Source organism: Stigmatopora argus, chromosome 12 (genome assembly GCF_051989625.1).
Source record: "Stigmatopora argus isolate UIUO_Sarg chromosome 12, RoL_Sarg_1.0, whole genome shotgun sequence".
In the NCBI taxonomy this organism is placed as follows: Eukaryota; Metazoa; Chordata; class Actinopteri; order Syngnathiformes; family Syngnathidae; genus Stigmatopora; species Stigmatopora argus.
The window spans coordinates 5,980,978-5,997,035 of NC_135398.1; the positions used below are offsets into that span (position 1 = coordinate 5,980,978).

Below are 16,058 nucleotides of genomic sequence, written 5' to 3' on the forward strand. Positions count from 1 at the left end.
AAAATGAAGAGTATAGATGTATATTAAATTTCCTTATTTTCCCCCTTTTAAATCAATAATTGTAATTTTTTAATCCATTTTTTTCTGTGTTTTTAGTTCAAAAATCATTTTGTAAAATCTAAAAATATATTTTAAAAAAGCTAAAATAAACATTGTTTTAGATCTATAAAAACTGAACATTCAGGGCTTTTAATCCAGTTCTTTTAATCCATTTATTAAAAAAAATCTAAATATTATATTTAAAATGGTCCGGCCCACGTGAAATCCGTTGACGTTAAAGTGGCCTGCAAACCAACCCAAGTCTGACACCCTTGTTATAGACTGTTAAAGAATTGTTAAAGCGCTTTGAGTACCTGAAGGCGATTGCTGTATTTAATGCACGTTCAGCTGTGTTTTTCCTATGAATCCCTCCGGATAGTTTCTGATTCCCCAACACATTTTTTCCTTCCTTCCAGATCAAATGAATGTGCGCTGGCACCGTCCAAGCCAAAACAGTTCAGCCTTTATTTACTTAAAACTTCAGAATGTCAAGCAACGGGAAGGAGGAGGGTCTGCCATCTTTAGAAAACATCCAGATTGCGACCCATGCCATCTACCCACATGTCAAAAGCTGAGAGCAAGGGGGACGTACGTCTTGGTGCCTGGGGATGCTGGGGATGGGGGCTAAGGGGAGGGGAGAGTCAATGAGTGTCATCAAACCGCTGTATATCTAAATCACAGCACTCGATTGGTTGTAATTCACTTCACCGGATGTATAGAAGGTCAAAGAGTGCATGATTCAAAGTACACCTCTGGTACGTCAGGTGACCAAGATTGAATTATTATTTTTTTCTATTCCTTTTGTTTTTGTTTGAATTACGTAATCAGCCATATTTCGTCGTTTACAAATAAGACATGCACCTTGAATTTGAATCGCAATGAAAACGGCACAGCCATTTTGAAACGGGAAACTGCTAAGACCATTGAGCCTGTGCAGTATTGTGTGAGTGAGTGTACAGCTACTAGTCAAACTAGTCACGGACGGACGGATTAATAAATGAGGGTCGTGGACATATGAATGTTGTGGGTAAACCAACATACCTGTGTACCTTGAAAGCACAGCCAGGCTTGCTCTTTTCACCTTGTCATGTGCCATGGATGTCATACAGCTCAAACCAGAGTGTTGTTGTCTCAGCAGTGTTATTTGTTTACTTAGGGTAAAATTTCAACAACAAAAAAAACGTTGTATGGCTCTTAATGTTTAAGATTTTTATTTTGATGTTAATAACTTTAGAGGAGGGTTTATTATGCTCATTTTGTGCTCTTTTTAAGTCCTTTAATTATGACTTTGGAATGGGAAGTGTAGTTCCTATTCATTGACTAGAGTGCTCTTATTTTTTGTTGTCTTGTCTGGATTAAGTCGGCGCTTAAGTCCATTGACTCTAAAGCCTGTTGATTCGGAGGGTTGTTGTTGTTACCTTGTGCTCTTTTAAAGAGTGCCGGCCCGGTTGGAAGCACTGTTGAGGCGTGTCGTCATGGCAATGAAAGAAAGGTCTTTTAGGTCATTTTAAACCAACCGCCCCCCCCAAAAAAACACTTGAATGATTGTTTGTCCTAGTCAGATGTCACCGAGTCAATAACTGATGATAGTCGTCCAATCATGCGACTCTTTTCATCCTTCTGCCGTGAATAAAATGACTTTTCCACAAGTTCCAATCCATTTAAACTGGGAGAGCTAGCAGCGAATGCTCTGTTCCCAGTTCAAATGGATCTGACAGCTCTCATCGTCAAAGGCACTTAAAAAAAAAGGCAGTGGTTCCCAATCTATACAGATTTCAAATAAGATTACTCTTAAAAAAAACGACAATACAGGTACATTGAATGCAATTTGTACTTTGACATTAATAGATTTTGCTCCAGCTATTTTTGACCATTTTTAAATTGGCTAATATGTAAATAACTATGACATTAGGGAAAGGCCCAACAGTATTAAATTTAGACAACGTACAGTATTAAATGGGAGCCTAACCGCTGTTCCGGGGAAGAAAAAAAACTGGTTTGCAAATTCCTTATGTATGGCGAGTGGTAGTTTGAAAAACATTTGTTCAAAACATACATATTGGCAAATTCCTGCAGGAATTAATATTGCCCAACAACAGCAGCCCATAAGATTGGTGGATATTTGATAAATACTTTAGTTAAATTCTTATTCAACAAAAACCATATTCACCAGAATACTGTGTTTTTATCATTGGTAGGACTGCCAGAGTGTTCTTGCTAAAGGAATGTTCAATTTAGTTGGGAACCTCTGCCTCAAGACCCCAGAAAACTCATGTAAAAATGACAGAAAGCTAAAAATCATTGCAGTATTTCTCGTCAAGGAATCTTTATTTTTTAGTCCATACTATCATTTGTGTTCGTCTGACTTTTGTGTTGCAAAAGAAGTATGAGTGCGCCTGAGTGATTGTATCGTACCTAACAAAGCCTTAGATGACCATGAATGGGTCACGGCCCAAACTTGTCAAATCACCATGCAGGTAAAGAGCACCAATGATGTTTTCTAGTTATCTCACACGCCGCTTACGATATGTTTGTGCTTTTCTCTTTCTCTAGATAACAATTCTTCTCTTAAAATCCAGTTAAGAGCTTTTATTATGTACTACTTATGGATTTGAATCTATTTGATATGCATAGTTGTAGATGTTTCTTTTTTTTTTTTTCCTTCTTTTTTTTGCCTTACTATATTACTATATTACTTGACAGCATCGATATAGTCGTCGTAGATTTTGAGGTTGTTTGACATTCATAACTTTTGTTTTCAAACCATATAAATGATAATGTTTTAAATATTCATGTCGTTCATAGCTGGATGTCCTTTTTTTTCTTCAGTTGGTGTTACCTTATAAGTTTGTCTTGTTGTCTTTTGATGCGAGAAATTAGGTCTTGCTGCCAAAACAGCAGTAAGTGTTTTTCTTGTTGACATGTCAAAGATCATATTTGAAAATATAATGTATCAATCTATAGATTGTCCATGTTTTAGGGTAAACATTGTTTTCTACTGTATCCATTTCAAGAAAAAAATGTCGTTTGGTTGGAAATATTTCTTAAGTTTGCCCTGAATGTCAGGCCAAATTGAGCAGTTAAGATTTTGGGGTTTTTTTTTCGTTTGTTTTTTTGGATATTATTATTATTATTATTTGCTTTTGTTTTGTTTTTTCGGGTGGGGGGTGATTGGTGAGAATCGGAGAGAAGACTTTCCCCTGCTGGTGAAGTCAGAAATGCTGCAGATGATGAGTTCTAACCTAAGGGATGAAGGTTGTGACTTTTTGCACTTCTGTATATAGTCAAACAGAGACAAATGTGTATCATATTGAGATATTATTTTGAATAAAAAAAAGCAGATCTATAATTATAAGAAATTTTGTTAGATTAATTTAAATTCATAAATTAGAAGAACTGCTAAAATTGCTTGCAGAGAAGGGCACTAGTTTCTTGGCCAATGCATTTGGAAGAAAGCTACGCGCTTTTTGTCTTCTTTTATCAGTGGTATAGTTTTGCCTGGGAATGTTTTAGGGGGGTCTAATGCCCCCCCGTGTCTTGCTTTATCCACCCCAACAAATGAGCACATCATTTCATTTGTTTGGCCACCTCGCTGTTCCCACAGGTCACTTGATAAACTAAATAAATTAATTAAAAAGTGTATTCCATTATGATTTGACTGCATGTATTACCATGTAAACAAAAAAACAAACATAGATGTGTAAGGAAAGGAAATCACAATAATCCGTATTTTAGATAACATCCACAGTGGGGGAGAAATAACACTTCTGAACAGCTCATTTTATACTTGTGTGATAAAATAGTTTCCAAGCAAATATGTTATTTAACAAATAATCAAAATATGAGAACTCATTCAACGCAAATACAGCGGTGCCTTGAGAGTTTCACGGCTTTGTTTTTATGTCTACCTACTTTTGCTTTGACATGAGGGCAGAAATTTGAGATAAGAGCTCCAAATGGGGAAACAGTGTGAGCCTCAGCTCCGCCCATTCTTTGCTAATAAACACTTTATTAATGTATACACTCTTTACTTGCAGTAAATGAGACAGTTTTTGGTGGGTTTGAAACAAATGTATGGCATTTCTTTTTGTTTTAGTAAGAAAAGATGATTGGATTTGGTTACGGGCGCGTTCACGGAACAGAATGATCGCATCTCGAGGCACCGCTGTCTTCTTCCAGAGCCATATATATTTCCAGCCAACTTAAAAAGCAGGTTTCGTTGCTCTTCTCTCTGGACTGTGCGCTCAGCAGGCGAAGGCCGATGGCCCCAAATTTAAATTTGGGCCAAGTCGAGTCTTTGAAATGAATGTAAAGCGGCTGCTGTATTGTTGCTATAGAACCAAAGCACCAGATTCTCCAAAACTGGACGTTCAGTCTGTTTCTTCCCTGCTGAGGGCACACACACACAGACACACACATACACACACCAACGCTTTTTGCCGGCTTTTTACCTGTAAGTGCAACTACCACTTATGTATTCTCTAACAGTTGCCACACAATGATGTCTGATTTGTTTATGCACACTTGATTGTTGCCATGATTGACTCTTATCTGTATGGATGAAAAAAATAAATAAAAACTTTGATTTGCTCATGCAACACAACACGTGTGTGGGCTTTTATTTTTGAATATAGGACAGCCTGGGCTGCGATGATCACGGGTGTGCACGAGAGCAGCCCCGCACGCTGCCTTCGGGGTGACCTCGTGACATGAGTTCTGGAACAGCTCCATGGAGGCTCATGTGGGACAGATGTTGGGTTGTGCTGGTGGTGCTGGTGCCCACGAGACCGCCCGTCTTGTTATCTGGGTCATCACTGGAAATGATGGGAATTTAAACCTATGGCAAATAGTGATAAGAAGCAAAATGTAACAATTCCCATCAAACACGATGATATTTTTATAACTTTGCCTATTCAAAGTTCCATGTGCGGTCGATTGGTCGCCGTCTTTTGGTCGCCGGTCTTTTGGTCGCGGTCTTTTGGTCGCCTCGACCGCGACAACGGGCGACCAAAAGACCAGCGACAAAACAAGGTAAAACAACATGGTCTACTCATCATTAAAAGCCAACAATGGCCATGAGCAGTTTCACTGAGCCAACGTGTGAGTGTATAAGAGTTTATATGTACATGCGTTGTCCCTTTAAGAAACTACGTCAGTCAGGGTCTTAACAAGTTCTCCAACAAAAAACAATAAAAGTCCGGGAAATTATGAGCTTTTCTTTATCCTAATAATTACTAGGGCATTAAGTATGACTAAATAGTAATTCGCAGTTTGTATTTAGGAAATTTGACCAACGATTTAAATGGTAAATATCACTTACCTTCCGGGCGACCAAAAGACCAGCGACCAAAAGATCGGCGACCAATCGACCGTGTACCCAAAGTTCTTATAGGGGGTACTTATAGAAATGCACCAATGTATAGCAAAAGCTCTAACGTCAAAGACTAAAAGAAATGGGTTGATTCTTAGATGTCAAAATGAATTTCCTTAAAAACACCAAGCCTAACTGAACAGTTAGGATCTATAAAAGGTTTTGTTTATTTTCCTCTGAGGTCAAATTTAGTTCAATGTATAAAGGGAAGTGCTTCTTAGGACCAATTTGAAACATTACCAGAAAGTTAGAGATGCCAAACTTGGAATTGCACATTGAGAAACATTGTTTTGACTAGCATTTTTTGCCGCATATTAGGGACATAATTTGTAATGATAAATAAATGTAAAAATCAGAATGCAAGTGGAAGCATTTTCTCACCTTCCTCTAACACCACCCCACACACTGTCGCACCTTCAAATGGAGTCTTGATCAAGCCCCTGTTTGTTCTTACAAGGTGTGAATTATTATTCTCTCCCAGTATAACTCAAATTATTGAAGTATTTCTTCAATTTATCAAATAATTGTCTACATGTTTTTCTAACCTAACGAATTTCCACAACCACTTAGGTTCAACATCAGGTGTGGCCCAGTAAAGCATCCAATATCCCTTAATTGGTCTTCAAATTATAAATAACCTTCGGGGCCAGAAATAAATTAATGCTAGTCCACACCCAAAAATCATAATTTCAGTAGGTGTATGACATTTTTTCCATGCAGAGATGAACTTCGTACTCACGTCTGGACTTAAGAAAAATTCCTGAAATGTATGACATCTAAGTATACTACTACAGGCTTATTGCACATACTGCCCCCTAGTGAAAGAAGATTTGCGCGTGGTTCTGCCTGTGACTGAGATGGATGAACAAAGGCATGGTATTTTTGATTAACTCTTTACAGGCCACTTGTTGGCTGCCATTGACAGCGCTAGACGTCCAATCCATTTTGACTTGGAGCGATGGCGGCGTTAAATAAATACATACAATAAAGCAGGGGTGTCCAACTTTATTCTACAAGGGCCACTTTGAAAATAAATAAATAAATAAAAGGATGCAAGGGCTAACTCTAAAATATTCCTTTTTTTCCGAATTGTTTCAACATGTGAGGATTTGAGCTCAGCCAATGGAGAGGCTCTGTTAAAGCTGAGAAGTGTAGGCTGAACTTAAGCTTCTTATGCAGGCCATATTCAATCCAAACTTTCATCACTTGTTGCTTGCCAATAAAAATCGGACAGTGGATTGGGATGTGCCCATGTGTCATAATTTGGACACCACTGCAATAAATAATATTTTTAAAAAGGGAACAATATGCATCGTATATAAATCATAATGATAGGAACAATTCAGTCTCTATACGTCCTGTGTTTATGAACGGTATTACAAAAATAAATAAAAATATTGACGGCTTAAAACTTGGACGTGGAATTTAAAACAAAGAACGGCAATATTTCAGTTTGTGAAATTCAATCGTCTAGTCATGTCCATAAATATGTGTATGCTGTTATTGAGTATATACATGCTCGGTCTTTCGCAGTCGGGGGACGTCTCCTTTAAGAAAACGGAAGTGAAGCTGTGGGTTATGGACGCGCTGACGATGTGGGCAGGAAACGCTGTGCGAAGCGAGCAGAAGCGCGATCGCTTCTCCGGCCCCAACGGAGCACCGCCGCCACCGAAAATGCGCCTCGGTTGACGCCGTCGTCAACGTCCAGGGAGCGGCGGCCACTCTCCCCCCCGCCCGGGCCGGCCTGGCGACACCCGCACGCTCGGTGTGATTCCGGCCGAGGCAGGGCAGCTTTCCCCGGCCTTGCTCGCGTTGACGGCGTCGTCGCGGGACAACACAAAAGGAGGTATTTGGCAATTTTTTGGGGGTTTTGTTTGTTCCCCCTGTCCCATTTTTCTTGTATTTTTTCGCGAACATGAGGGAATACAAAGTGGTTGTTTTGGGCTCGGGCGGAGTCGGGAAATCTGCCCTCACGGTTCAGTTTGTGACGGGCTCCTTTATCGAGAAGTACGATCCTACCATCGAGGACTTCTACCGTAAGGAGATCGAGGTGGACTCGTCCCCGTCCGTGCTGGAGATCCTGGACACTGCCGGTACTGAGCAGTTTGCCTCCATGCGGGATCTGTACATCAAAAACGGACAGGGCTTCATCCTGGTCTACAGCCTGGTCAACCAGCAGAGCTTCCAGGACATCAAGCCCATGAGGGATCAGATCATCCGGGTCAAGAGGTATGAGAGGGTGCCCATGATCTTGGTGGGGAACAAGGTGGACCTGGAGGTGGAGAGAGAGGTGTCCTCCGGGGAAGGGAAGGCCCTGGCCCAGGACTGGAGCTGCCCCTTCATGGAGACCTCGGCCAAAAACAAAGTCTCCGTGGATGAACTGTTTGCGGAAATTGTCCGACAGATGAACTACTCTTCTGTTCCAGCTGGGAGCGACCACTGTTGTTCTTGTGTTCTGCTCTAAAAATAACCAGGAGGAAAGAAACACACAATCAGATAGTTGTGCTTTTTTTGGAATCATGCCTTTTTACGTTTCCAATATTTTTACTCACACTGTTGTCTTATGGTTTCGCACAAATGAACAATTTGCAATGTGTATTAAATGGGGAGAGGAGTATTTGGAAAAAATCTCAATTGGATGCTTCCCATGGAAATTTAGTGTAATTTAAATAGAAAAATATGAATAAATCTGCTGTGTCTCAAGTCAATGCAAAATCGGTTGCTTTCCTTGCCCACTTGAAATCACATTATACTACTTTACCGTAATTTCGCGTTGTAGTGACTTCATGAATTGACCTAGCTAGCATCTGACTCTAAATGGCAAGAAAAAAATTAATTAGGGCACTTGCTTGAAAAGGCACCATTGTACTTGGAAGAAATCTGCTTGTTTTAATCAGGATTATGACCATTTTTTCCTTAATTTACAGTGGACCCCTGCTAAGGTCATGGTGCAGTCTTAGTTCCTTTCGCTATTCAATGGCAAAAACAGTGAATTGTCTTGGGGAACAATACTTTTGGGGTTAAAACTGCAGATAAGATAGGGATTGGTCCAAAAAAAAAAAAAAAAAACCTGCAAATTTGTGAATACCGAACTGCAAATATGCTGGGGTCCAGTGTATATTTCCAAATATACAGTTTTCTATTAATTCCCATGGAAACCATCTTCAAAAATTACTGGAGTCTTGCATCCCTAATAATAATAATAATAATAATAATAATCGTCCTGAAATGTGTTTACATGACGGAGTACTTGAATGTTTTTTGCAACTTTTCCCCCCCAAAATATAGCTTTCTTTGTATAATATGACACTTCGCTGAAAATGTGCCTCAGTGGGAATGTGTTATTGTGAAACCTAAGAAATATTTTTTCTTATATACACTGTTTCATGTACATGTTTAATCTTTGGTGCTCAGTGGTGAAGTCGGTGTTATGTCAGTCAGTTTTAACATATTTTTTCAGGGGGGGCTGGTAGTGGATGAGGTGTGAGAGAACTGGACTACGGATGGATATTTCGATAATGATGAAAATGGGATCTTAAATATTTTTGTATTCATTTTAGATGGCAGAAAATACCAAGAGATGTTTTTCCTTGTAATTTTTTTTTCGGGAATAAGCATTTCGCAGCTCTTTGCTTAAAGACGAAACTAGCATCGTGTTTTTCTTCAGGGTTGCAAACTAGTTGAGACTGAATCAACTGAACATCAGTTGGTTGCTGCCATTTACTGCGCTTTGTTTTGCATTAGTCAGTTTGGTGTGGTTGGAATGTCTGCCTTAAAGTGTTGGGTTTTGAACCATGGCTCGGGGCCTTCGTGTTTGGGGTTGCCAAGCGCGTTGCATTCTTGGAAGTGCAGTTGTACTTTGACTTACAAGTCGTTACCTGGTCAAGTTTTATTTGTTGGGTGCTTTGTTATTCTTTAAAAATGTTCTTTCAATGCCCTAAAAAGATCTGGTTTGAGTGAGCCTCGGATAAATAAGCCTGACATCTTCCTCACAATTTGATATACAACTGAATCGATCAAAGTCACTAGTACAAGGGTGTCCAATTTTTTTGTCTTCTGAGGGCTGCTTCAGAAAAAACTTGTTGAGTTTAATTGAAAACTCCAAATTGATCATAAATGTGTGTGAGAGTGGCTGTCTGTATATTCCCCGCAATTGACTGCTGACCGCTAAATCTCTTGACCAGTGTCACATGGGATATGCTCCAAATACCATTAAATAATGGAAGGATGCCATTGGTCCACAATAAATCCCCTACAACCCATTCAACGATAAGAATAACGCCCACCCCTATGATGGAACTAGTCCATTTATTTAGTTTCACATTTGCTCCCAAGTTGTTGGACGTGTTACCAGTTGACCTTGGACTTTGTGCACAAGGACCTTTGAGTGCGTTGCCGTGGCTGCATGAGGTCACGTCACGATGACCACATGTCAAGTGCCTTCCCTGCAACTGTGCCGAGTGACGACGAGCCCTCCGTTTATCCGCCGTGCGTCTCGACGGCAATCAGAAAGGTTGATTTGTATCTCTTAAGTGTTTACGTCGGTGGTTTTCCCCAATCATGCCCAATGTCGAGGTACTGCAGTGAAGAAGCCATGCGTGATGACGGTGTTCAGTTGTTCTTTTCCTTGATGATGATGTATGTAATGAGAACTTTTTATTGTGGTGAGTCTACCTTTTGGACAAAAAAATCTGTGATGAACCTTGTCAGTTTTGAGAGACTTGTATTACAAAGAAAGGCATTTTATGTACCAATGAGTTTTGTGTTTGTTTTAATTTTTTACTCACTAGGGGATTAGGTACCACCTGATGCCATCCAACTATGGTAACAGCAAATTTTGGTGTGTATGTGTGTGTCTGTGTGTGTGATTGATATTTGTGCTGTGTAGCGAATATTTAATTAATACAACCCCAAATTCTACAGAAGTGTGCCAGACCAGAAGAGAAATAATTCATTATTATGCTTTAAGATGAGCTTTGACATCAAAATGGGAGAGCTGTCTAATTAAAAAAAGGCAATTTATCACCTTATAAGTTAAAGTGACATGGAGCTATTTTTCTGTTGTGACAGCATTTCATTGGCGTTCAAATTAATTGGAATCTAATATAGAAGTTAAAAAAAAAAGTATTTTAATTTGTTTCAGGACGCACTAAAAATGCCATAAAGAGAAGAAATCGTGCAATCATTATGCAGCATCACTTTGGTTTCAACTAGTTAAAGACACACTTTATTAGTGCATTCCTTATTAGTAGATCACATTCAGTAGTAAATTGAGTTAAAGAAGGCACGCGAAACAGGCAAATGTTCACATCCCTTTCTTCTTTCCTTTTATTATATATATATATATATATATATATATATATATATATATATATATATATATATATATATATCACCACAATAATGAAAATTTGCAGATGGAAATATTCAACTTGTCAGACATGATTGTCATCATGGCTGATTTGCAGAAAAAAAGGAACTAAAAAATCAAACCCCAAATACCACAGACTACAGAAATATGACAAAATGTGGAACTTATGTCGTCTTTGCTCATTCTGTCCTTCCACAGTCTGCCATGTTTTATTGCACCAGAAAATGTTAGTTTTAAAAAAAAATCCACTTTATTAGGGAATTTAAACTGACCTGAACCACTAAATCACAACTGTTTGTCATTTTGCAGTAAGTGGTTGACCCTGTAATATCACCCAAAAGTTGAATATGTCTACATTTTCTTATCAGTGATGTAGGTACTTTTTTTAGTACTGAAAAATGCTCAATCAGTCAACAGGAGTCATTTAGCATTCATGATATGAGCATTAATAAGTTCCACCCGAGGGAGCTTGTTTACCAAGTAAATAAACGACTGTGGCCATCTTGGCTCGTCTACGCCAAATACCACTTCGTGGAAGTGTTTGAATAGCGAACCGGTTTTCCAGTAAGTGTGTTTAGCCGAGCAGTGCCTCTTCCTTCTTCCCGCCGCATGTTTTCTCGGGCGAGGACAGAGAGGCCTTTTTCTCGCATCCGGAGCCACCTTCAATCGGGTTTACACGCTGTCCGCCGGCGCCTCTCGTTAAGAAATCCACAAACGGACCAATGAGGGGTTCCGTCTCGGGAGGTCAGAGTGTCATTGCCAATGAAAAGACGCGCTCACGGCGAAGAGAAAGGGCCGCTTCTCCAGCTTTGGCAATGAAACTTTTGTCTCCTAACTGTTGCCGCTAATTCTCAATACTGCAGCTTGTAAACACTGAATGGATTCATGCGATTGGTTTGGACACCAAATGTGAGAAACATTTTGACTGTAGGTCTCTGCAGCGATGGAAGTATATTGCTGTAACACTAGAGTACAGTTTTAAGTCGTAATATCGTAGTATATGTGGTCAATTTCAATTTTACTGCCATTGAAAGTGTTAAACGTGAAATTCGTTTTAACGAATTGATCAGTGCGATTGACGGTGGTGGACCTTCAAGCCAATTTTTTTCAAAATGGATTGGAGATCTATCGCCGTCATTGCCAGGCAATGAGTGACGATAAAAGTTGAAACTTATCGCAATAAATTTATTTACAGAAATGTGGACATTTCCATATTAAAAGCATCAACACATTCAAACTGTCCCTGTAGAAAATGACATGTCCAAATTTTCAAGTGAAAAATGTTATGCGAAGTATTTGTATTTTAATTATAAATCAAGCTTGCATGTACGTTATAGGGGGGTCAGACTCGGGTTGTTTCACGTCAGCTTGATTTCACGTTGGCTGGACCATTTTAGATATAATATTTAGATTTTTCTTTTTATAAATGGATTAAAAGAACTGGATTAAAAGCCCCTAATATTCAGTTTTTATAGATCTAAAACAATGTTTATTTTAGCTTTTTTAAAAATATATTTTTAGATTTTACAAAATGATTTTTGAACTAAAAACACAGAAAAAAAGATTAAAAAATGAAACATTTTGATTTAAAAGGGGGAAAATCAGGAAATTTAATATACATCTATACTCTTCATTTTAATTTGATCCTAAAACAGAAAGTCGGCACTCATGATTTACTTTCCCGGGCCACACAAAATGATGCGGCGGGCCAGATTTGGCCCCAGGGCCGCCACTTTGACACATGTGGTATAGAGAAACTAAATCTCACAGGAAGTTGAGGGTGACGGTGCTCATCCTGTGTTGCGATACCTCTACAAAATATTGCAACCGACTGTCGGTTCCTCTTCCTTGGTGTTGTTGAAATTAAACGAGTTAACAATTTCAAAGGTTTCATTGGATGACAGGACAAAACAGCTTTTGTCTGTCAGATAACCACAATGTTGAATGACTTTTCAAGACGTATGGGAAAGCATAAAAAGTAAAAGTTGCAAGCGAGGAGAGGTCAACCGAAGGTCAACGCACTGGCTCCGTTGATTCGATTTTCGTAAAGACGTCAAGAAGCTGGTCCCATGACCTCAGCTCGGTTGTTGTCACCCCAGGGCTGATGACTGTCAGGAGGCTTAGGAAAAGTGGCGGTCAAAAAGATCATTTACACTTCACATCGCCCACACATAACCCGCTAAAATACAATTTCAGCAGTGCCTGTAGGGTTCAGTATTTAGATAAATACATTTTCATTATGGGATGTTTTGTCACAATTTCTCTTTAGCCATTTTAAAACTGAAAATTACCTCAACAAAAAAAATCTAACTTTATTCTGCTTTTGTATTCATTCGTTCATTATCTGAACGGCTTATCCTCAAAAGGGTTGCGGGGTGCTGGAGCAAATCCCAGGCATTTTTGGATGGTAGGAATTGTACAAGCTTTGCAAGGCACATTGAGACTAACAGCCATGAACACACACACACTCATATTTTTAAATATTTTTTGTTACTGAGGGGGCTTTGTGTAGATGTTTTTCAATAATAATCCTCTTGACGTTTCACAATAAGGTACGTATTATGTTTCACAATAAGAGATTGTTGCACAACTGTCAACTTTGAAACAGAAAACCTTCCTATTTCAAAGTGAAACTGCATAATCTTAAAAATTCCTAGCAATTCAAATGTAGTGTTATGTATTTGTCAACTGACCAATTTGTTGTCTCAATTCAGTGAAAGGGTGATGTTAAGTAAAATATTTTAACCGCTAGAGGGCAGGCAGATTCAAATTGGTTGCTGTGTGTTTGAAAATGGACTTTTAAAAAAAAAGTGTATTAGTTTCATACAAAAAAATAAAATAAGAATTGGACATGGATATAATAAAATATATTTAACTATTTAATCTTGTTATTTTTTAAATAGATAAACTCTTGTGATTATTACCATTGAAAACTAGGTGAGACATCTGTAAATAATATGACAATGTAATTGTGAGGAATTGCAGTCGGATTTTAGATCAATTAATGTATTATATAAAGAGTATTTTACAAAAAAAAAAAAAATTAAAAAATAATGCGAAACTAGGATGTCTAGTAGGCTCATATAAAGTCATTTCCAAAATGCTCTCAGGTTGTTCCCAGAGCAGATAAAGTGGATCAGCTGCAACTTTTTTTTTCATTCCTTTTTTTTTTTTTATACGCTCCCCAACAACAGATGTATGCTGATACTTTGGACCGAAATATCCCCCTGGCTTTGCTTGGCTTTCCTCCCAGATGAATGAGCTTGTCTCACTGGAGCTGCGGTGGCACTTGGCAGATTGCTCCTTTGTCTTCGTTTGTGCGTCAACTAAGAATAAAGGTGACCTCACAGGTATGGCAATCAGAAAGGAAATGTAATACTCCATACATAATAATTCTACATGTTGTGTACGTATATTCATTTTTGACATTCCCTGTTTGCTCCTATCTCTTCCTGTTTCCTTAAATTGTAAATGGAGGCATTTATATTTTTTTACTATTATCATCTTAAACACAGATGTTCCATATTTTGCCTTGTCAATTTTAGGAGCTTTAGAGTAGTCCTTCTGATCCAACACGTGTACAGTGGTATCTCGACCTACGATCAGCTCTACCTACGACATGCTCGAGGTACGATGAAAATTTCAATCGAATAATTCGCCCTAGATACGATCAAAATTTCAAGATGCGACCAAGCCAGGTGGACATGACATGAGAGGCTGTTTATCATTGTAGCACACTGTCTTTTTTGCCGCATCTCTTTCGTATCTAACAGATATCTACGAGCACTGAACGATTTATTTAGACGAGTTTCGACCAGGAAACGCACAACGCACAACGCGCATGCGCGGGCAAAAAGAGGGTTTTCTGGGTAATGAAGTATACTCGTGCACACAACACCGATAGGCAATGGCACCCTTTCTTAGAATAACACTTCATTACCCACAATCAATACGTGGGAAGGCTGTTATTTCTTCCTTAGCCTGTTAGCTCCCGCGATCGCTCATTCAAGACTACTTCTTGTTGGCAAGTAGTCGTGCGTTATCCTATTGTGAGGACATTTATGTGCATCATTTTCGTAATATTTTGAAGGCAATACAACAGCAAAAAGCCCATCGATAGCGAACGTGAGGGTGGAGGCGTGGCAAACGGCTAACCCGCCCAAAACGAAGGTAAAAAATGAAATAAAACAAAATTAGTATTCAGTTTTGTGTAAAGTTACATTAAACATATGTTTGAGTGTCTGTATATATTAATCCAAGTTAATCTAAATTTGTTTGTTCGTTTACGAGTGCGTTGTTGCCGTGGATAAAGTGTGAGTGATAAAATAATTTTTCATATCTAATACTACACTGTCAAATACTCACGGCCTCACATCAGTCTCAATAGAAAAAGGTAGTGACTTTGACTACTTAAGTGTTCTTGTAGAAATCTCTGGTGTTTCATTTTCAGGCCGCCGAGACTAAGCGTATTGACGATGATCCAAAATGTGTCCTTTTTGTCTAAAGGAGAATAATTCACGCGTACTGTGTGTGTTTTTTAGAACAGCCCACCCAGAGGTGGGGGTGTCCAGGCTGAATTGCCGCTGTCACAATTCAATCAAGTTGGCAGGAAGGACGAACCTGCGCTGGAACTCTAGAATCCTAGCAGCTGTCCTCCAGGAAGCTTTGCAGCCAGTGGAGCTTAGAGGAGTGTTTTTCCATGTGCTTTCATCAAGGTGTCGTGTCAGCTTTTCTGAAGGTAGGACTAAGATATGACAAATTGCATCCCTCCACAAATCATGAATGAATGCTCATATTTTGTATTTGCGGATATTGCGCATTATGTGGTTCCTGTTGGAGACTCTAAATATTCCTGTGCAACTCCAATCATTTGTATGATTTATGAGCCACAAGAACATAGCTTGGATATGAAAAGGCCTCCTTAATACCTTACTGTAACAGCTCCTCTCCATCATTTTCTGATAAGATTCGTTCTTTGTGTTCGTTTGACTCCATAATGCTGTTTGAAGGGAAAGGGGGTGCTCTTGGAAGGCATGAGGATTTGAATAAGAAATGAGGTTCTGGATGTGAGTCGTCAAATGGGATTGTCATAGAAAAGTGGCTACGAATGCAGGAGCTGAAGTTATGATTGGGTATGAAATGGGATTCTGTTTACACACATTTGCAGTGTTGTCACAGAAATGCAACGGCAGGGCTCTTTTTAATTTGGTAGTCACTTATTTATGTCCATTTCTTATCATTTCTATTCCTCATTTTCAAATCCAGCTCTTTGACGCG

At 39.0% G+C, this 16,058-nt stretch overlaps 3 protein-coding genes across 32 annotated transcripts in view; all 3 read left to right on the forward strand.

Moving 5' to 3' along the window:
* The window catches only part of mbnl1 (muscleblind-like splicing regulator 1), a 46,572-nt gene extending 41,930 nt beyond the window's left edge, over positions 1 to 4,642 (forward strand). For all 30 annotated transcript variants that reach the window (XR_013304241.1, XR_013304243.1, XR_013304242.1 and 27 more), the window contains one exon: positions 456 to 4,642. The gene's annotated coding sequence lies outside the window, so the exon portion shown is untranslated. The remainder of the gene's footprint in view (positions 1 to 455) is intronic.
* A 2,307-nt stretch (positions 4,643 to 6,949) lies between these two features.
* The window catches only part of kcnab1b (potassium voltage-gated channel subfamily A regulatory beta subunit 1b), a 37,817-nt gene continuing 28,708 nt past the window's right edge, over positions 6,950 to 16,058 (forward strand). Inside the window, exons 1-3 of the mRNA XM_077615069.1 lie at positions 6,950 to 7,256; positions 13,976 to 14,131; positions 15,323 to 15,519. The gene's annotated coding sequence lies outside the window, so the exon portion shown is untranslated. The remainder of the gene's footprint in view (positions 7,257 to 13,975; positions 14,132 to 15,322; positions 15,520 to 16,058) is intronic.
* On the forward strand, positions 7,251 to 8,125 carry LOC144085610 (ras-related protein Rap-2b-like). Its single transcript, XM_077615072.1, has one exon. The coding sequence runs from the start codon at positions 7,326 to 7,328 to the stop codon at positions 7,872 to 7,874; it is 549 nt and encodes a 182-aa protein (XP_077471198.1). The 5' UTR covers positions 7,251 to 7,325; the 3' UTR covers positions 7,875 to 8,125.

Coding starts and splice junctions, on each gene's coding strand:
- LOC144085610 (XM_077615072.1), top strand. CDS start 7,326: ATGAGGGAATACAAAGTGGTTGTTTTGGGCTCGGGCGGAGTCGGGAAA.